At 36.7% G+C, this 21,818-nt stretch overlaps 2 protein-coding genes and 1 long non-coding RNA gene across 6 annotated transcripts; 2 read left to right on the top strand and 1 right to left on the bottom strand.

Moving 5' to 3' along the window:
- Nucleotides 1-394: 394 nt before the first annotated feature.
- LOC120174833 lies at nt 395-21,818 on the bottom strand. Its single transcript, XR_005521203.1, has 4 exons — nt 21,499-21,818; nt 10,354-10,372; nt 6,192-6,195; nt 395-406 (listed from the first exon to the last, which is right to left on the bottom strand). It is a non-coding gene; the product is annotated as an uncharacterized LOC120174833 (long non-coding RNA).
- LOC120174797 (anaphase-promoting complex subunit 2-like) lies at nt 3,857-18,982 on the top strand. 4 transcript variants are annotated; one of them, XM_039181559.1, is made up of 8 exons: nt 16,129-16,249; nt 16,335-16,449; nt 16,549-16,631; nt 17,301-17,420; nt 17,564-17,652; nt 17,727-17,808; nt 18,250-18,441; nt 18,669-18,982. In XM_039181559.1, the coding sequence occupies exons 2-8, from the start codon at nt 16,356-16,358 to the stop codon at nt 18,693-18,695; spliced, it is 687 nt and encodes a 228-aa protein (XP_039037490.1). In that variant the 5' UTR covers nt 16,129-16,249; nt 16,335-16,355; the 3' UTR covers nt 18,696-18,982. The 4 variants fall into 4 exon arrangements, with proteins under 4 accessions (XP_039037480.1, XP_039037474.1, XP_039037490.1 ...); XM_039181553.1 differs by having other exon boundaries at nt 18,519-18,982; XM_039181543.1 differs by lacking the exons at nt 16,549-16,631; nt 17,301-17,420; nt 17,564-17,652; ... (1 more) ...; nt 18,250-18,441; nt 18,669-18,982 and adding exons at nt 3,858-4,189; nt 4,261-4,573; nt 4,669-4,958; nt 5,159-5,230; nt 5,451-5,695 and having other exon boundaries at nt 16,048-16,249.
- Nucleotides 20,721-21,577, top strand: LOC120174825 (photosynthetic NDH subunit of lumenal location 2, chloroplastic-like). The gene is made up of 2 exons (XM_039181568.1): nt 20,721-21,238; nt 21,328-21,577. Exons 1-2 carry the CDS (start codon nt 20,741-20,743, stop codon nt 21,424-21,426), a joined length of 597 nt encoding a protein of 198 aa, XP_039037499.1. The 5' UTR covers nt 20,721-20,740; the 3' UTR covers nt 21,427-21,577.

Genomic DNA, 21,818 nt, shown 5'->3' with positions numbered 1-21,818 from the left:
AGTAGAGTTGAGACCTGATTTGTCATATGAAGAGGAGCCCATTCAGATCTTGGAGAGAGATGAACGAGTTCTTCGGAATAGACGAATTCCAATGGTCAAAGTTCAGTGGAGTAATCGAGGCCCCTCAGAAGCTACTTGGGAGACATTGGAGTCAATGGAGGCTCAGTTTCCTCAACTATTCTCATAAGGTAAATTTCGAGGACGAAATTTTTTGTAGAGGGGGAGAATTGTAACAACCCGATTTTCAAAATAATATTTAAATGAAATTGGAGGTAAATTGTGAAAATGGGTGAAATTAAGTGACTGAAGTATAATTTATGAAAACTTGTATGCCATTTTCAAAGTAAAGGAAATTCAGGGACCAAGCCCTGAATTTCCCCTAAAAGTGTCGGCAAGTTTGTTATAACTAACGTGTTTTCTGATTTCAATCAGAAAACACAAAAGCTTTTCTTCAATTTTCTTCCTCTCACACCTCCATTTTCAAGTCCGATCCAAACGCCGTCCGAATTCCGATCGTTGTTTTGAAACCACCGTTGTGTTCATCATCGAGCGAGGAACCAACCCTTCAAACTAATTGAAGCGAAACGCGGCCAAACGTCGGGAATTTCCAGTCAAAGTAGCGACGGTTTTTTAGCTCTATCGCCGAGGAAATCTTAAATTCACCGCTGATCGTTACTCCGTTTACGACACCTCCCGCACCATCGTGTTCCTTGTGCCGTTCCGAGTTCACCGGTGTCAACCTTGTCCGCCGTAGACGGCGGCGCGTGAGGAGGTGGTGCAGTCAAAGATTCGGCCGATTTGAAATCGAGTTCTCCGCCGTTCAAAAATTTGAACCGATCGTTGTAAGTATCTTGAAATCGCTCAAAATAATTTTTAGAAAATTTTCCGGGATTTTTAGGGCCCCGGAGGACGCCTCACGCGCCACACGCGCCGCCGCAGGGCGAGTGGCTGCTGGAAACCGGTTTAATCGGTTTACAACCGGTTCTGACCGGTTTGACCGGTTTCAACCGGTTCGAACCAGTTTGACCGGTTTGACCGGTCTGACCCGACCCGACCGTTGACACGACCCGACCCAACCGTTGACCCGACCCGATCTGACCGTTGACCGTTGACCGTTGACTTTCTTTGACCAAAACTTAGAATGGCTTTGACCAAGCATTAAACGACCGTTAATCTTTTCCGAGTATACCTATCCTGATAGTTTTCGACGTGCCGAATCCGTTTCCGTGGTCCGTTTTGTCAAATTCGAATCCGAAGGTCTCCAAATCTACGGTCAAAGTGGTTGACTTTGACTTTGACCAAGAATTTGAATTTTCGAAAAGTCATACTTTATGTTTTTCGACGCCCTGATTCCGATTCCACAATCCGTTTGGCCAAATTCAGACTCGAAATACCTCAAATTGATATTCAAACCCGAAAAATGCGTATATACTTAAGAAGTTTAGCTTTGAACAATTAAATAGGATTTGAGACTGATAAATATTATTGTTTGAAGGTACAAGAGACTCTCCGGATCGTTCGACAGCTCGACCCAACTCTTCTAGATCAGTTAAACCACGTGTTCCAGTATTCACCCGTTCGAAAACTGTAGCAGAGCGTGGTGAAACCAGCAATCAGTAGATTTGTTATTTGAATCTATTGTCGAGGTGTGTTCCCTACTTATTATTGAACTGTTTTATTGGTTTTAATATGTGGTACACCGAATTCATTGGTTATTGTTTTATGGATGCACCAATTTAATGTGACAATTTATGGAATATGGCTGATATCAAATTTTTGTTTTGAAATGGTATATGATTACCATGTTTTTGGATTTATGGAATTTATGTCACGGTGCAATTGAATTTTGGAATTGAATTACGATGGAATAGCTCTGATCAAGCTAACTGGGCCTAATGTGACTCTTGAGGGCCCCAAGATGTTTCATTAGGTCGGCTTTCCTTTGTGTGCTTAGGGTAAGCTATATGGACTTATTGACTTGGGCTTAAGGATACAAGCTTCAGAGCCTATCCTTAAGTCGGCTTTCTTTTTGCTATGTGCATAAAGTAAGCTATATGGAAAATAATTTTGGGAACTACTGATGGTGTACCAGAAAAGGGTTTAAACTATGATTTTCAAAAAGTTAAACTCTTTTACGAATTTGTGAGATTACTGGACTATGATTTGTACCTATTGTGATTTTATGGAAATGTTGGGACACACTGAGCCTAGCTCACCTTTTGAAAATGTTTCCCCCTTTCAGATACTGTTGGTTAGATACCTTGGTTCGAGCACTTGGAGGATCAACATATCTCTTGAAGTAAATCAGATTGTAATGTTCTTATATGGCAAGTTGATTTTATTTTGGTGACATGGACCTTATTTTAAAATATCGGATTTTATAATGATAACTCTTTTGCTAATACTGCTCGGTTTATTGTGATTTTGAATTTGAAGACATGTTTTAAATTAAATTATTATTTATTTGTACTATATTTACGAGTTGGATTTTGATAGTATAATTTGTTTATAATTTCATGTTATTTATAATGTGATTTTATATTGATGGAATAACGGTTGCGAAAAATGTCTTTAATAATCATAATGTGATCCACTAGACTTAGTCGAAACGCATAGGCCGGGTCTAGGGGGTTACATGACCAATTTTATCACCCTTGAACCAAAATTATTATTTCTTTGAACTAAGCCTTCACTTAAGGACCAAGTTGATAATTCTATACTCGACTTTCTTATAGATATTTTGAATCCAGAATAATTTCAAGTCTCATTTTGTGTGTTTAGGTTGAAAAACATCAAAACTTAATTTTAATAACATGAAATTTATTAAACTTTTAACTAACAAAACTTTCAGATTTTTTTTAAAATATTTTAGAACACAACTTGTACTTCTTGACTACGTATTTTGAAGCCCCAAAAAAAAAAGGAAGCTGCTTTCACACCAATAATAATCAAATCTCACCTAATTTCTTTTTCACTTAATCATTGTTGGTGGAAACTTAATATGGAATAACTAATTCATATCATCCTATAGCAAAAGTGATGTATAGTTAGGCAGTCAAATTAAACCAATGATTTAATACAAAAATATCATAGAAATATATCGCACCACACAACATAAATATAGTCATCACATGCGCGATTCTAGTAAAAAAATAGTCATTATATTGGAACATCTAATCAATAATAAGTTGGTTTAATAAGATGGGTACTAGATCCCTTACTCAAAGTTAGGATTTCGAATCCAAATTTTACATGAAATAAACTAAGTTAGGAGGATTATCCTGATAATTGCACCTATAAAAAATTCGATTTGAAATAATCGTTCAGTATATCAAATACCAGTGTTTAAAAAAACTAGAAAACCTAAAACCAGAAACCTATTCGGCATTTGCCGTCGAGGGCAAGGCCTCGCCACCATACATAGCTGCTGCAAATCGAAACAGGGTTAAGCTTGCATGGGGAAGATGCCATCAAAAACTACGTAGGAAGCAGACCGTAGTAGTAGAGATGGATTGCATAATTGAAGCGTTGGACACTATGAATCAAGTATGACTGTATTTAACAATAAGCAAAGTTGTGTCCAAATATTGCATTTTTTTACAATTTTTTGTATCTTCATGTTAAAATGACTTTTTCAAAAAGCTTGAGTGTCAAAAACGTTATTAATCCACTGATTTATGTCGGATTAGTTTGAGGATGGTGGACTTGGAGGGATCAAGATCAAAATTAGTCCAAAAGTCATTCTGTTTTAAAATATAAACGACACCTTTCATGCGTCGTTTTGGTGGAAGTAGAGCAACGCGTTTCGTGGGCAGTGGCGGTAAAGAAGAATTCTAAAAAAAACTGGAACTAAAATTTCCAGTGTTCAGTTCTAAGTTGAAGCAGTAAGGAGTAAGCTAGGGTTTTCAAAGCAAGGAGAAAACATTGAGTTGTTTTCTCATAATTATCATCAGTGATGGAGGCATCAACTTATTCTCCAGTGGGAAATATAGGGACTTTGATGAGTCTCAATGACGACACCCTCCAAGAAATCCTCCAAAGCTACGACGATTTCTGCGCTGCAGCTAAATCTCTCCTCAACGGCTCCCGTGATCTCTCCTTTGAACACGACTTCTTTTCCCACGTTCAAACTCTCTGCAAACACGGCCTCCGTAGTCTCGCTCGGGACTATTTTCTTAGGTCACTTGAGGTAATAATCGACTAAGCTAATAAGTCTCTAAAAATATCGGTTTTTATTGATTGCATTTTTTTTAATTATAGGAAACATTTGAGAAAAATGGGGCTTCGAGATTTTGGCGCCATTTTGAGAACTATAGCAAAATCGAAGAAGATTTATATAAGATTGACGAGGATGAGATTCAAACAGTGCTTTGTAATGCTCTGGAGGAGATTTGTTTGGAAAAGGAAAATCAAGAGAAATGCTTGTTAATGTTAGTTCATGCTTTACAATCCTATGTGGATAATTTATCTAATGAAAAGCCCAACTTTGATGTGGGAAAAGACTATCTTTTTTCAAAGTATCAATTAGTTGTTTCTTCCATGCTTATGGCCAACCTTCCTCCACATTTCCCCAGTAAGAAATTACAAGCTTTTTGGTAAAAAGAAGTTTTTTGCATAACTGGGTTCTATTATTTGATTATTAGCTGATAATTTCATTGATTTTGTTAGAGGTGCTTCACTTTTATTTTAAGGGAAGGCTGGAGGAGTTAAATATCGTAATAGATGGAGAATGGAACGAGGAAAATGAGCGACCAGATAGAGATAAGATGCATTTGGATGAAAAGAGTAAATATAGAACTGGTGAAATGGATATTGACGAGTGCTATTCCCAAGACAAGTTTTCTGAGAACAATAAGTTGGTGAAGAACATTGGGAAGGTTGTTTGCGATCTTCGAAATCTTGGGTTCACATCCATGACTGAAGATGCCTATGCTTCTGCTATCTTCATGCTTCTGAAGGTGGGCTTGTTATTTATTTTAAAATATGTATGCACAGCTTATCTCATTGAGCTCAACGTAGTTATCTGATCTTTTGCTATTCAAATTTGTATCACTCTTTTTCTAATGATTCTCTTTAAGAAAATCTTATGTTATGTCATGCTTCAAGCTTTATAAATTTACATTATTTGAAACAGTATTCTTTCCTTATTTGCATACAGGCTAAAGTACATGATCTGGCAGGTGATGATTACCGGAGTTCTGTTTTGGATTCCATTAAGGGTTGGATACAGGTTGTTTTTGGTGTTTGTGAATCCTTTACGTTTTCCCTTTTCATTGAAAACAACTGTAAGAAATCATGGATGACTTGTTAATCTTGCTAGTAATTTTGGTCTAATATAAAAGTATTTTTTAAGATTTCATGTTGTTTCCGGTTTTATTAACTTGCTATTATGTTCTCCTATGGTTAAGTTACTGAGAGATTATTCCTTACATTTGGAGAATATTGCACAGGTCGTTCCTCTGCAATTCTTGAATGCATTGCTTGCCTATCTTGGTGATTCTATTAGTTTTGTCCAACATTCACCTGGTACCGAATCACCTCTGGCTTCACAACCATCTTCAGGCTATTTTGGAACAAGTACTCCATCATCAGGACTCATTAGATGGAAATTGCGGCTAGAGTATTTTGCTTATGAAACATTGCAAGACTTAAGGATTGCCAAATTGTTTGAGATTATTGTCGACTATCCTGATAGGTATCACTTTATCTGTTCACTTCTCATTTTTCCTCCAGTTCAACACCCCCACCCCCAAAAAAATAAGGTGAATCTTGATGAGTTTTAATAGTTCTCTTTCCAAGAAAGTTATAGTTCTGACTTTTGAGGGCAGGGTGAGGTTATGACAGGGGCACAGTTACCCCTCGTTATGTAGCTCAAAATCCTTTTGCACGGAAGGGGTGAAAAAATATTTTGCATTGATTTGTGACATTCTTAAAAGAATCTCCCCCTAGAAGGGTTGTCCCCTCCCCCCCACCCTTTCTCGTCCCTCTGAATTTAGGGCGAAAGAAGACAGACGGAGTTATATATATCTTAAGGTACTGCCTCTGTTTTTTGTGTTCATTGCTTGAATGGATGTTGGTGATGCAATAGAAAATATTCGTGGAAATTCCTCACTGTTTAAATTATTCCGGACTAGACTATTACAGTTCTCCTGCAATTGAAGACTTGAAGCAGTGTCTAAAATATACTGGACAGCACTCTAAGCTGGTTGAATCTTTTCTTTCTGCACTAAGATACCCGCTTACTTACTGCGGGTGCCTCAACCAATGACATATTACATCAATATGTTTCAACAATCAAGGTACTCCGGACCATAGACCCAGCTGGTGTTTTTCTTGAAGCTGTTGGTGAACCAATAAGGGACTACTTGAGGGGAAGAAAAGACACCATAAAGTGCATTGTGACCATGCTTACAGATGGCACTAGTGGTAATCCAAATGGATCTGGAGACAGTGGGGTTAGCCTTCTTGAGGAATTAAATAGAGATGTGGAGGGTAGGAAGCGGACAACTTCTGGTGTGAAGAATGTGTGGGAGATGCATATTTCGACTAACGATTCAGAATGGGTTAAACGTTCATTAACAGGTATAATGAAATCATCTTATGAGTACGAGTCGTTAAAAGAAGCTTGGGAGTTGGAGGGATTGAGAGTTCAGGTGTTGCGTTGGGGATATGCTTGGAAGGCTTGTATCATCACATTTGCCTCGGTTGAAGAATTCTCTTATGTTTGGGAGAATAAGATGGAAGAGCTGTCCTCGTGTTTCGATTGGTTAGCTCCGGTATTAAATGAGAATGGAATACCTTTGTCGTTGTGCCAGTTAGAATTGTGTGGTTTGCCTTTACTGTGCTGGAATGAGGCTTTCCTGGAGAAACTTACAGGGAAATGGGGAAGGTTCATTTGTTTCAAGGATGAATCAAAACATAGATATGATCTCTCGTTTGCAAAGGTTTTGCTTAGGGTGAAGAGTCCATTCGATGTTCCTGATTTAGTTACAGTAGGCTCTTATGGTAGATCTTTCAAAGTTAAGATTTCCATGGGGTCTGTGTTGATTCAGTCGAAGGAGTAGGGGAGAAAGATGGATGAGAAAATTTCAAATAAGTTGAACAGTGATTATGTCTTTTCTGAGGCAGGGGATGATTGTGTTCCTGCTATGGCAGTTGACAGAGAAGAGCCAGTAGAGTTTTCTAGGCAGAAAGTTATCTCATGGTTGAATAAGGGCCATAACAGTGATATGAATGGAGTTAGTGGGGGACAGGCTGCATCAAGGAAGTCAAATGCAGAAAACTCTAATTGTGGGCTTTCAGGTTCTGTGGAAAGTAGGTCAATCCAAGTGGGAGGTCACGTGGGGCTAGGTCTGTAACACCCCCAACCCGTATCCGACCCGGATACGAGTCCGAAGTGTCATATTGACTTTTCAAACATTTATTCGTATAAAATAGTGAGTAATTCAAAAACTTTGATAACATTTAACTTATTCAAAACGTTTACAAAATATATCAAAGTTCATACAATTTATATCTTTAGATTACATGCCAACTTCACTCTATATACAGTACATATATTTTCTGATCTGACATTTGGTAAGGAGAACTGACCTGTCTTGCTCCGCATTACTCTTTACTCTTCTTGAAACTTACGTGTGAAACAATCACACGCTAAGTCGAAGACTTAGTGAGGCACAAAGAAAACACATCTAATGGAATTCATACCCACTAATCATGCATGACTGTTTTATGCTATCAAATTATACAACTCATTTACATATACATCAACATATATTCATGCATATTATGTAACAGATACCATTACCCCTATCACAGATATATCATATCATGCACACATCATATCACAAATCATATACATATACATATATCACATACATTGTTCTCATATCACCAATATCCATACCTGTAAGCATATTACTTTAACATTCATGAATTTGTATTAATGAGTTTATTGGCCCATGATATCATATTGAGAACCTAAGGTATCTGAGTATTGTGAGGTTGTGCACTATGCTGTCACCACAGCTCGTATAAATGCACCGAAGTGCCGCGTAGAATTGCACCGTAGTGCCATATAATGATGTCCATAAGGACCACATAGAATTCCTTAAGAATCATATACATATGCTAGGGATCATATATGTGTCTCACCAGACTTCACACATGTTCCAAAGAATATATATATATCTCGAAGGACTGCGTAGAATATTGTCCCGAAGGACCGCGTAGACCCTCTACTCTTGGCATGCCAACTATACCCCTAGCTCTCAAGACACATAACATGGGCATTTTCTTTTATACTTATCATTTCACATAACACATAGTTCAATTACTCATAGAATATTTTCATATGAGTCACATTTACATGTCACATAGCTTATATACTTTCTCACATAGTTACGTAGATCCATATCATATAACATATATCACAAAGTGCACATAATCACACATATCATATCATATAGCTTAGATCATTTCTCAGATATTCATATAAACATACATATCATATCTTGTTCACATATGATCATATATGCTTCATATAACACATAGAACACTTTCTCCTAGCTTATATCAATTTTCAGAGTCCTTTCATATTACCTGATGACATATATCATATAGATATATAATAACGGATATCATATTATCTACCTTATGCTCTATTTCTTTGTATTCCCTTAGATTATAAATTATGCCGTATTTCTAAACATATATCATTTAATAGTATTTTTATTTAGGTACTAATTTAATCTTTTTACTTAATTCAATTTCGTATATTCATTATAATCTTTTCATATAGCTCCATTATACTAATTCTCATAATAAATCATACCACTAGGTATTTGTCCAACTCATGTTTTCATTAGGCATATACTGTTACCCATGTTTACTTAGTTCATATCACTTCTTATAAACTCACTTTCATCATATTTTCCTATTATTACATATTTTATCTCATAATCATGTATCCACATAGTCTTATATTTCATTATCATATTACATATATTTGTTCTCCTATGACCCTTAATAAACATCTATTTTTATTTCCCTACATCTCTCGACTTATCTTCTATATTCCTATAATTTCATAACTTATTTTATATCATTTTCCCTTTTTATTCACATAAACCATCTATTTATTTAGTTCAATTTCTCATGACTTCCACAATACTCTTTAATAAAACTTTGTAGCTCTTCACTATAATACATAAACCATAGTTTCCTTTAATTTATCAATCTTCTCTATATAACTTATGTATCCTTATTTATGCCCTCGAATTCATACTATTCTCTTAGAGTCTCCTAACATTTCTCGTATAATCACTTATACCATATCATATAACTTATACTTGATTATCTTATTCTCTCATGTTTATTTCATTTCTTATGACTCTATCATATAACTTATCTCATGTTCTTCCATTATTACATATTAAAGTCTTACATACATATAACATATACAAAGCATATCATTATCTTTAGTCATGCATACATACAATCAATGTAATACAGATAATCACATATAATTATAACCACACATAATCATGTCCATGACTTCATGCATATTACTCTAGGAAATAGACTCATCGTAAGTCTTATTTCCATTAAACACTACATATCACTAGTATGCACTCACCTGGTCTCACTAGTCAATTTCAATCTCTTATTTTTCCCTTGATCGATCTTACTTGCCAAATGTTCCGGACTTGCTTTATGCGCAGAATCTACATAAATGAACATTTTGAGGTAATCATTAGATACCTACACCTTGTAGTTGGATACTAGCAACTTAAACGAATTTATTAAACCAATATTCACATTTTTCCTTTAGGGGGAATCGGTTCCCTACTATGGGGGTATCGATTCCCTCATGACATTCTGGAAATGTTGTTCGTTTGAAGGGGTATCGGTTCCCCTTGAATGGGTACCGATTCCCCTGGCCCAGAAATCATATTTTTAAATCGAAAATTACTTCATTTCCTCTCAAACACTTCATAAATCATCCCCTTTTCATTCTTAACTCTAGTACACATACTTAAACCAATCTATATTCATTTATTTCATCTTAAACCTCAAAATCCTATCTTCCATATGAGATTCAAGAATCATACCAAATTTTCAATGTGTTCTAATTCCAATTCTAACATTTCATACTTCTTAATTAGATTGATGACAAGTCAAATTCATCCATAAAACTTCAACAACCATACCATATCAAAATTTCATCTTAAAACTCATATTGCAAATTCCTTCTTAATTCCTTTATCTTATTGTTTAAATCCCATATAAGCTTTCCTTAAGCTTATTTAATACCCAAAGAATCAAAACTAAGCTTAAAACTCAAGAATTAACCAACTGAAATTAAACTTACCTATTGTAGCTAAGCCCCACGTGAAGAAGAGAAAGCAAGAAGAAGAAAGCTTCCAGATAGCTCTCTTTCCACGTTTTTCACTCTTATAAAAGGGGGAAGAATATCTTTTAAAGGAAAAGACCATAATACCCTTAATTTCCTTTAATAATTACTAAATAACCTTCATAATATATTCAAATAATCATTGAATTATTTCATTCTTCTACTTTAGTCATCAAATTCTGAAACTTTACAATTTGATCACTAACCCGGTATTGCGGATGTTACAAGGTCTGAGAGAAAATATTTTAGAGGAGGCCAAATCTGATGACAACAAGGTTGCCTTATCCAATATTAAGAAAATTAGACTTTCTGGGACTGCTTATAATATAAAATGGATTGGAGATAAATTCATTCTACAGCCCAATTTCAGTTCAGCTAATTCTATGAATTCTAAAGAAGATGTTGAGCCTAGACGAGTAACAATAATTTCAAGGGGAAAGGGAACTGGCGCAAGGGGATCAGAGTGTTGACTTGGTTGTAGAGCAGTCTGGTGGGCAGAGGAGTATGCAGGAGGATATTATTTTAGGTCCTAATAGGCAAAATATTTTTCGAAGGGATAATGTATCAAGTGACCAAGAGGTTGTTTCAAAGAAGAGGAAGGAGGTTTTGGAGGATTACCAGGGCAGTCTTAAGGAGGGTAGTGTTTCTAATTTGAGTGTCAGAGAACGAATGTCGGTCTTAAGAGATGGAACTAGTTCAGGAACGATGGTGGTTGACAGGAATTTAATTAAGGAAAGTAGTTTGGATTCTTCAAAATATTCTATTCAGGAATTTTCTCGGGCAAAAAATTCAATGAATCGGAGAAGGTTAAGAATGGCTCCATGTCATTCGGGTAGTGTGTGTTCGGAGGGTGAAGTGGAGGTAAGCTTTTATGATAGAGTTTATAGGAGGGTGATTAATAGTATGGTCAGGGAATCCTTGGAACATGTCAGGGAGGACTCTCAGCCTTCTCAAGAGTATGTTAAAGCCAGAGCCGAAGCTATAGCTACTAGGGAAGTATGTGAAATGCTGGGAATTTCTTTTAAAGGGGGGCATCAGATGATAGAAGAAGAGATTTTCAGGTTGGAGTTGTTGGGGTCTGGAAAGGGTTCCAGATTATAGTTTGAGGAGCGATTTTGGGGTTGTATGCTATTAAATCAAATGTCAAGAGTAAAAATTATCACATGGAATATTAGGGGGTTGGAGAAAACTGAAAAAATCAGAGCAGTGTCAAGATTGGTTTATAGAGAAAAGCCAATCATTTTGTTACTACAGGAAACAAAACTGAATGTGTGCAGAAGTGGATTAATGAGAAAGCTTGGGGGTAATCTGCTCAGAGGTAGTTGTGTTGTTCCAGCTGATAGTTATGCAGATGGTTTGATGTGTTTGTGGAATGAGAACCTTTTTGAGGTCAGGGATCAACATAACCACAGTATGTTTATGGCACTATCAGGGAGGTTCAAGATGAGCAATTTTGAATGCGTCATTATTAACGTGTATGGTCCATCAGTAGAGGCGGAAAAAGAGGAATTTTTCAGGGATTTTCTGTGTTTTGTGCAAAGTTTGAATATGCCAGTTTGCATGGGGGATTTCAATGCTTATTTGGTTCCTGAGGAGTAATGTGGATTCACACAAAATTGGCATTCGATGGAGTTGTTTAGGTCTTTTATTCAGTTATATAATTTGATGGATCAACTGTTAGTAGGGGGAGATACACATGGTGTAACAATAGAGAGGCATCTACTTGGGTAAGGCTTGATAGATTTTTGATAAGTGGTTTATTTTTACATCAATTCCCTAATGTGATCCAAAAAATGCTTCCCAAATCCTTATTGGATCACAATCCAGTTCTGCTCGTAGAAGAATGTAATAATTGGGGTCCTAAGCCGTTTAGGTTTTACAATTACTTGCTGGAGGAAGATGGGTTTGTTGGGGTGGTGGAAAAATCAGTTTCAAATCCGAGGAAGGTTAATGGTGGTAGGGGTTTGTTTTCACTTCTTAGAGGTACTAAACAGGTCATTAGGAATTGGCCAAGGAGTAATTACAGGGGACTCTCTGATGATATTTCAGAATTAGAAGCAAGAATTAATGGACTGGAATTGAAGATACAGGGAGGGGGGATTTCTTCCCAAGAAAGGGAACTGCTTGTTTTTTCGAGGAAGGAACTGTGGAATTTGCATAGGAAGGAGGAGAGGATTTGGTTACAAAGGTCTAGAGTGAAATGGAGTATTGAGGGGGATAAAAACACAGTTATTTCATCTGTCTGCACTGAATAGGAATAGAATTAACACCATTTCATCATTGGAGGTAGCAGAGGACGTTATTTCAGACCCGGAACAGTTGAGAGGCTTCGTTTTTGAGTATTTTAAGGATAACTATAATTCGAAATCTACCTTACAGGTGGATGGAATGGACTTGAATTTTGCTAAACTGACGGATGAGCAAAAAAAACATTCTTGAAGTTAAAATCTCAGAACAGGAAGTGTGGGAGACGGTTTTTCAATCGGATAGTGCCAAAGCACCGTGGCCAGATGGTTTCACCATGGGTTTCTTTAAGAAATTCTGGTCAACTTTGAAGTCTTATATTATGAAATTTGTTGAAGATTTTTATAACGGAAGGAATTGGGAGCATGGGGTCAATCATGCATTTCTTACATTGATTCCCAATATCAGAAATCCTGAAGGTATCGAAGACTATAGACCAATAAGCTTAGTCGACAGTTTGTATAAAATAATTTCTAAAATCCTATCGAGAAGGCTTGTGTCTGCTATTAAAGATTTAGTTAGTTCATCACAGTTTGCCTTCATTCCTGAAAGACAGCTGTTGGATTGTGCCTTTTTGGCTAACGAAGTTATTGACTACTGGAGGAAAAAGGGAGAAAAGGGGTGGTCTTCAAAGTGGATTTTCGAAGAGCCTATGATTCAGTGGAATGGCCGATCTTGTTGAGACTTCTGAGAACTATGGGTTTTGGAGATAGGTGGATTTCATGGATAGATTTTTGCTTTTCCTCAGCCTCTATCTCAGTTCTAGTCAATGGTTCTCCGACTAATGAATTTAAGTTGGGGAAAGGGTTGAGACAAGGTTGCAGTTTATCTCCTTTGTTGTTTAATATTGTTGGGGAATTACTGAATTTAATGTTGATTAAGGTTGCAGATTGTGCCCTGTTCGAAGGGTTCAGTGTTGGCAGGGAGGATAATTTGTTTCATTTGACGCACTTGCAGTTCGCAGATGATTTAATTCTATTCTGCAGAGACTCATCTACTTAGATTATGAACATTAGGTGAGTATTGAGGATTTTCAGTTTAATGACAGGCCTCCATCTTAATTTGTCCAAGAGTAAGTTGTTCGGTGTAAATTTAGATGATGATGTTCTAAAGGAATGGGCTCAAAGTGCAGGATGTGGTGTGGGGGCTTTTCCTATGACATACCTTAGGCTACCGATTGGAACTACCAGAAATTCAGAATTGTTGTGGGAACCAGTACTGCAGAAGTTCAACAACAAATTAGCAGGCTGGAAAGCTACTTCATTATCGATGGTAGGGAGATTAGTGTTGGTGAAGTCTGTTTTGTCGTCCTTGCTTATTTTTTACCTTTCGATTTTCAAAATTCCCTTAAAGATAAATCAGAAGTTGAATTCTTTGATGGCTAATTTTCTGTGGGGGGATAGTCCCATGAAGAAACGGATTCATTGGGTAAATTGGAAAATGGTGTGTCAACCGTACGAGGAGGGAGGCTTGGGAGTTTTGGACTTGTCTTTGGCTTATAGAGCGTTACTTGGGAAGTGGGTTCGGAAGTTTGCGAATGAGAAAGATTCACAGTGGAAGAAGATGATTTGTTGCAAGCACAATATTAGTAACTTGTCTCTATCAATTAATAAAGCTACAAATCCTCAAGATTCATGGATATGGAGAGGAATTCGGAATAATTATGAGAAGAAGGATGATATAGGGAATTGTTTGAGGTCAAATTCAAAGATTCAAGTGGGGAATGGTAGATCAATTGAATTCTGGAATGATGTTTGGGTTAATAATTCTACTTTAAAAGAACAATTCCCTAGGATTTATGCCTTATCGATAAATAAAAGGGGATTAGTTGAGGACTTTGGTTGTTATGAAAACAATTGTTGGGTTTGGAATATCCGATTAAGGAGGAATTTATGTGACTGGGAATTGGAGCAATGGATTTCTCTAATGACTTTGATCGATAATATTGTTTTGATTGATTCAGTTGAAGATTTTTTATCTTGGTCAGGGAATGAAGATGGTTTGTTCTCAGTGAAGGCTTGTAGATCAGTACTTACACGTAGGTCTGGTGGGATTTTTCAGTGGAATAAATGGGTTTGGACGGGATTGGCTCCTCTGAAAGTTGAAACGTTTTTATGGCAACTATCTCATAAAAAATTAGCTGTTAGAGTGGAGTTGCAGAAAAGAGGTGTTTCCATGGAAGATTTATTATGTCCTCTATACAAAAAGGAGGAAGAAACAATTCAACATCTATTCATTCTATGTCCGGTTGCCTGGGAGTTATGGAACAGGTTCATATTGATATGGGATGTGTCTACTGTTCTGCCTAAAGATCCTATGTCTTTACTCTGGTCCTGGTCTGTTTTAATGGATTCTTCTTCTATTTGGAAATTTATCCCGGGTGTTGTTTTGTGGTCACTATGGAAGGCTAGGAATTTAGTGGTTTTCGAGAATTGGAACTTTGAGAGCTCTACATTGTTCTTCATATGCAGATTCAGGCTGGCAAAATGGTTTTTAGCCAAATTTCCTAAGGCTAATATCCAGGTTGATTTATTAGTTGGGGATCCTCGGCTTGCAGACAGTCTAGTTGTTTTATCTCACAAGAGGAAGATCGATCAGTGATGGTTTCCACCTCCTCCAGATTTTTATAAATTCAATGTGGATGGGACGGTTAGAGGTGATGGCTTGCAGGGTGGTATTGGAGGTGTATTGAAAGATTCGAATGGCTCTATCTTGATTTCTTTTTCTAAGGCTGTGGGACCAGGTCCTCCTTTGCTTGCTGAGTTGAAAGCTATTAAGGAAGGCATGGATTTGTTTCTTAATTCGGGATGGGAGTTGAAGAGTAGACTTATTCTAGAGAGTGATTGTAAAACATCAGTTGATTGGATTTTGAGGCCCTTTGAGGCCCCATCGTTTTGTTGTTCTTTGGTTGGGGAATTAGGGGATTTAATTTCGGCTAAGGACATTGTGGTTAGGCTGGTCCCTAGGGCTTGTAATTGGGAGGCTGATAAGTTAGCCAAGGAGGGGATTGGTTGAAACGTTCTTTTAGTGTTTTTTCTGGTTATGCTTAGTCTCTTATTTCGGGTGATGTTGTATTTAAAGTCTTATGTAATTTTGGGTTATTTATATATTGAGGTACTCTTTTCCTCCTTCCGCTAATTACCTCTTCTTAAGAGGAAATTATGAGGGAGGTTTTTAATGAGACCTCCTATTCCTATCAAAAAAAAAAATCAAGAAAATGTCGTAATCGACGATGATTTTAATACAGATGACAAGCAAGCTTGGATTGATGCACAATGGTATGTATATAGATATATCTGTTATTGACAACGATAATTTACATGTATGTGAGCTATGCAGTCAAAAGTTGTCATGTTGCCCTGTGACTCAGTGAGTTCTTTCTTGTTCAGCTGGGAGCCCGACCCTGTTGCGGCTGACCCATCAAAAGGTAGCCGGAATAGAAGGAAGGTTGACATACTTGGAATGATTGTTGGCATAATTGGTTCAAAGGACCAACTTGTTAATGAATACCGTGTTATGCTTGCTGAAAAACTTCTGAACAAATCGGATTATGACATTGACTAGGAGATATGGACTGTAGAACTCCTCAAGGTTGTTATTGTAATCGTTCTATTCTATTTCCCCCTGTTCAATGTCTCTTTTAAAACTTGCTTTTTGGCATATTCTTGTTTTTCAGATACATTTTGGAGAGAGTAGCATGCAGAAGTGTGAAATCATGCTTAATGATTTGATTGATTCCAAGAGGACAAATACCAACATTAAAACAACCATTAATAAAACATCTCAAATAGGTATTCCCTGGTTTTGTAGAAGTTGTAGATATTGATAGCTTGGCAGCTACTTATTCTACCTTCTAACCTAATCTGTTTAACTTTTGTTGAAATTCTAAGATCCAGAATCATCAGAGGCTGGTATTTCCTTGGGTAATCTTGCTGCTACAATCATATCTTCGAATTTCTGGCATCCAATCCAGGCATGCACTTCTTTGATACCGGTTCTTTTTTATGTTCATTTATTAGAAGTTACTTTGCACTTTGTTATTGGTGGTACGAAAAGGTTTAAAACGTCTTAAAAAACATTTACAATATTATTTTTCCCTTTTCACCTTTCGGCTTTAAGTTTATTATTTGTCAAAGCCAAAGTGCTCTTTTGGTGAAGATATTATTTGATCAGAGGAAGAGCTAATACATGCTAGTTAGAGCTCTGTTTGATTTGTGCGTTTACATTTTGTTATTGGTCCCTTATATTCAATTCAATTCAATTCATGCTGTTTAGAGAAGTAAAAAGCATTAAGAAGGAGCACCAATAAAAAACAGCCTAGGGAATCAATCAATTATACCCAAAGAAATTGAGAGAATTGAATTTTAATCAATCTTCTTAACGTGTAACCTATCATGCCACCTTTAGTTATTCGTTTTCATTTCTCCTTTGATTTTCGTAAGGACCATATCTGTGAAGAGTGCATAACTTGACAGCGTCCTGAAATGGAGTATAATTTAGAATATGGTTGGCGTCCAAAAAACTCGTAGTTTCCTTGTTGCCCATGCTTATGTTATTTATCAAAATCCATTTTTGTTAAAAGTAATCTAGTATTTCTCATTACATTGGTCATTCTTTTCATTAATGTTCTGAAAATTTTCAGGATGAGGCCCTTATCATTCCTGATTCCGTTGATCAACTGCTCTCTGATTATGCAAGAAGGTTTCATGAAATCAAGACTCCTAGAAAGCTACTTTGGAAGAAAAATCTTGGAACGGTCAAGGTTAGGTCTTTTAAAGTGTAATTTGTGAATGCCAATGAATGTCCTTTCTAGTATCAGTTATTCTTATTGCATTACCCATTTTCTTTTCCTCCATTTTAATCACGTACCTAACATTTATGCTTATATGAATGAAACTGTTCTAGTTGGAGTTGCAATTTGAGGACAAGGCAATGCAATTTACAGTTGTCCCTGTGCATGCGCCAATAATAATGCAATTTCAGGACCAAACGAGGTACTTTCAGCAATCTTGAACACTTCGCATCTTATTGTTCATATGATAGTCGTTTGTTTGTTATTCACTTTCAGTTGGACCTCTAAGAATCTTGCTGCTGCTACTGGGATCCCTGTTGATGTGCTGAACAGGAGAATAAGTTTTTGGTTAAGTAAGGTGTGTTTAAGTAATTCATGCTCTTCCATATAAAAAAATAGTTCCTGTTCAAAATTATGAATTATCCTTTTGGCACTCAATAGCCTGTGGCTACCCCTTGATTTTCAATGTGTTTCTATCGTAATGCAAAAATGTCTGCCGCTCAAGATATTGATAAGAGAGTAAATTTTCCTTTGCAATTGTGGTTTGTAACAATATTAGTAAGTTGATGCAAATCTTCCTTTGCTTAGTTGCAAGCTTTTTAGTTATTTCTTCATAAGTACATATGCTGCTCTGGTTTGATTTGTTGTTGGTACAAATTTCTTTGTATTTTTCTTTGCAAGTAGAAGCTAAAAGTTTGAAATAGGTTGAAATTTGATATTGTTTGGTTATCATAAGGAGAATCATTGGAAATTGAAGTCTATATACAAAATTATTATCCTCTCTAAATCTTCTATCCAGGGAGTTCTTACTGAATCAGTAGGAACAGATCCTAGCCACCATGTGTTTACCCTAGTCAAAGCCATGATTGATGCTATTAAGAACAGTGGTAATACTGGAAACTGTGGGGAGCTTTTAGCCGGTGACGAGGAGGCAGAGAGATCCGTGGCTTCTGTTGAGGACCAACTATGTAAAGAAATGACCGTATTTGAGGTATGTGGTGCTTATAAATAGTTTTCCACGTCATTTTGCTTAATGATGCTCTCTAACCAAAAGTTGGATCACTGTAGAAATTCATCTTGGGTATGCTCACAAATTTTGGTAGCATGGCATTAGATCGAATTCATAATACTCTCAAGGGAAGATGATTTTAAGATTCCACACACTTTAAATTGAACGAGCAACATAATTGCTAACCTAAGACTCCATTTTCCTTTTAGATGTTGTGTAGCAGACCCTCCATATGATAAATCACTCCAACAGCTGCAGAGCTTCTTATCAGGTCTAGTTTCTGAAGAGAAATTAGAGCTCAGAGATGGAATGTATTTTTTGAAGAAGTAATTAGCTGATATAGTCACCGGCCTATTAAGCATTTAACAGGCAGCACCGGTAAGGATAATCATAGGAAGTTGAAGAGTGCCATCCCCTTTCCTAATTGTATTCGATACTCATTTTATGAAGATTATGAGATGCTTTTTCTATTTGTATCTTGTTGGTTGCTTTTACATTTTATAGATTCTAAAATTATCTCTGTAAGAGGCGGTCCTGCTCTATTTCTGACAAGATTTATTCAGGGTTGGACATAATTTCGGGTTGTTCTTGAGATTGTTCATATCGCTCTGTTGATGATACTTGTCTGAATGACATTCATGGTTGAACTCTCAAGGTCGGAACCCTGGTTGAGGGGATGCAATCTACTGTGTTTAGGGAAATTATTGAGGTCGAGAGATTAGTAGAATTATTTATGTATCCTTTTTAGTTTCCTCTGACTCAATTGAAGTAAATTTGTTCTTATGTGTAAATAGTCCCGTATAATGCAAATCTTTTGAGACATGTTATAGCCATCGCACATTTAGTTTTCACTTTTGGTATATTTATGGTTTTAGTCCATGGAATTTGGGATTTAATTTATATTTTTTGATTTGGCCATTTTCTCTTGTAAATTTAACTACGTGACTTAGCACGATCTAAATTTACCAATGGACGGGCCTGCTTTTGAGTTTAATAAAAGGAGAATAACATTAGAAAAAAATATTCCCATTTGAGGTGATCCTAAATTTAATTGGGTTCTGATTTATTTGAGTCTCAAACAATCATTTCATCCATTTTCATGTTCACACTGTTGGGAAATTAAACTAGTAATTTTCATTTGTAACCAGATTAGTGAGAATGCGAAATAAAAGCGGAATAATAACACACGAAATTGATAAAAGAGTTCGATCAATTATGCCTACATCTCCAGATTGTAACAGATATTTTACTAAAAATAGAAAATTTACAGGTATTTAAAAAAAACACTCACAACCCAATTACATCATGAAAATTGCTCTCAATTTTCTCTCACTAAAACTTTTCTCTCTAAGCTTTTCTCTTGTGTTTTTGACTTGGATTGATTAAGAACTTGTTGGGGTGAACTATTTATAGATGCAGAAGTTTCCTATTCTATTTCTATCAATTAATTCATTTAATTGGTTTTTCTTATTTTCAACAAAAGATGCACCATCAATTGGTTTGTTGGATTGCCAACTAATTTCTCCTATTGCCATTTATGGCACCTGCAAATTTGACCAACATACACACCCTGCATTCATACTTCCTAGGTATACATCAAGGCTAATGGGGAGGAGATAAAGATTGTATTCTGATAGTTAATGAAGGTGGACTAAAAGATCCAACATTTATTCATACTAGTGTGTGTATGTGCACGAGCGCTTTCACTTTCATCGTTATACCTTGAACCAAATTTGGGTAAGTGTTCCCTCTTTGAGTTTATCAACCCTAACCTCGAATGTATCGTCAAAACTAACACGGAGAATGGTGCCATCACTTCCAGGCGCTTGACACTCAAAGCTGTTCATGTGACGCCACAACATACTGTCCAGTATCATTAGGCTGCAACTGCAAGGGAGGTGCCAACTGTCAACACTGCTTTATTTCCGGCTCTATCTCTCAATGCATTCAACAGAATACAAAATTTATGCTCCAAACTGTTAGTTGCTTCCCTTGAAATTTATTGTTAAAACAATTTTGATTAATATGTTAATATATTTTTGGTTGAACATGAATTCGTTTGAGCAGTAAATAATGTTATAAAAATAGAGGATCAAATCATAAAAAAAAATTAAGTAAAATAGAGGGACTAAAACCATAGATATTCATGGCCATGGGTCACTTCTTACAAGATAAGGAGCCCCGGAAAGCTGAGGTCCATGATGGATCAAGGGGTACGGTCAACATTCAAAATTCATATTTTGCTCCATTCAACATTTCCCACACACATTATCCAAAAACCATGAGCTCCTTCACCAATTCAACATTTTCCATCCATGTCAACCACAACTTCCCCACACCTCAAAATCACCAGTGCAGCAAGCTCTCCCTCCCCGTTATCCCAGCATCGATTCAACCCCAACAAAACAATATGATAACCCGCAACAGGAGAAAAATCGTAACAACTTTTCTTGCTACTTCACTAGCAGCACTAGGACTGCATGGCACGCCCGTAGCGGTGGCGGAGAATTGGGGCACGCATTCGTTTCTCAGGGAACGTTTTTTCGAGCCCAGTTTGTCACCAGAGGATGCCGCCGCGAGAATCAAACAAACTGCCGAGGGGTTGCATAGCATGCGAGACATGTTGGACACCATGTCGTGGAGGTATGTCATGTTTTATATTCGACTGAAGCAGGCTTATCTTTCTCAGGATTTGAAGAATGCCATGAACACATTGCCCCAAGGTCGTAAAGATGCGTATGTGAAAACTGCAAATGAATTGGTGGATAACATGGCGGAGGTACGTACGTGCGTAGATTATGAATTTTTTGAAATGGCCAACGACAATTTCTTAATAATTAATCTGTTTTTTTTCTTTGATTTTTGTAGTTCGATTATTACATCCGTACACCAAAAGTATACGAATCGTACTTGTATTACGAGAAGACATTGAAATCCATAGATGATCTAGTGGCATTATTGGGGTAGAACACCGGTGCCAGCAGCTGGTGATATACATGAGCAATAGGCAATTTTTTCTTTCGCAGCTACTGTTCATACAATTATAGTTCCGTTACAAAAGAAAACACTCAAACCAGCTTCCAGTAAGATGTACTGCTGGGAATAAGCTTTTGAGTTATAACAATGGCTGATGACAGTGAATTTGTTTATATAGACATGTCAAGTATGTAGGCAATTTTCTTTTACACTGCAGTTCAATTCAAGTATAATAGCCTAAAATGGTACAATCATGGGCTGTTCACTATTCTCAGCAGGGTGTATTGAGAGAAAAGTGGAACTCCCTCGTGTTCTTGCAGCAGCAAGGATTCTCTGCATGATTCTAGTATAACAAATCCACTGATCATCAATTTTGCCTATGC

Source organism: Hibiscus syriacus, unplaced genomic scaffold, assembly GCF_006381635.1.
Source record: "Hibiscus syriacus cultivar Baekdansim isolate YM2019G1 unplaced genomic scaffold, ASM638163v2 tig00003103_pilon, whole genome shotgun sequence".
NCBI classification, from domain to species: Eukaryota; Viridiplantae; Streptophyta; class Magnoliopsida; order Malvales; family Malvaceae; genus Hibiscus; species Hibiscus syriacus.
Note: the sequence above shows the minus strand (reverse complement) of the source record. Positions and strands in the feature narration are given on the sequence as shown.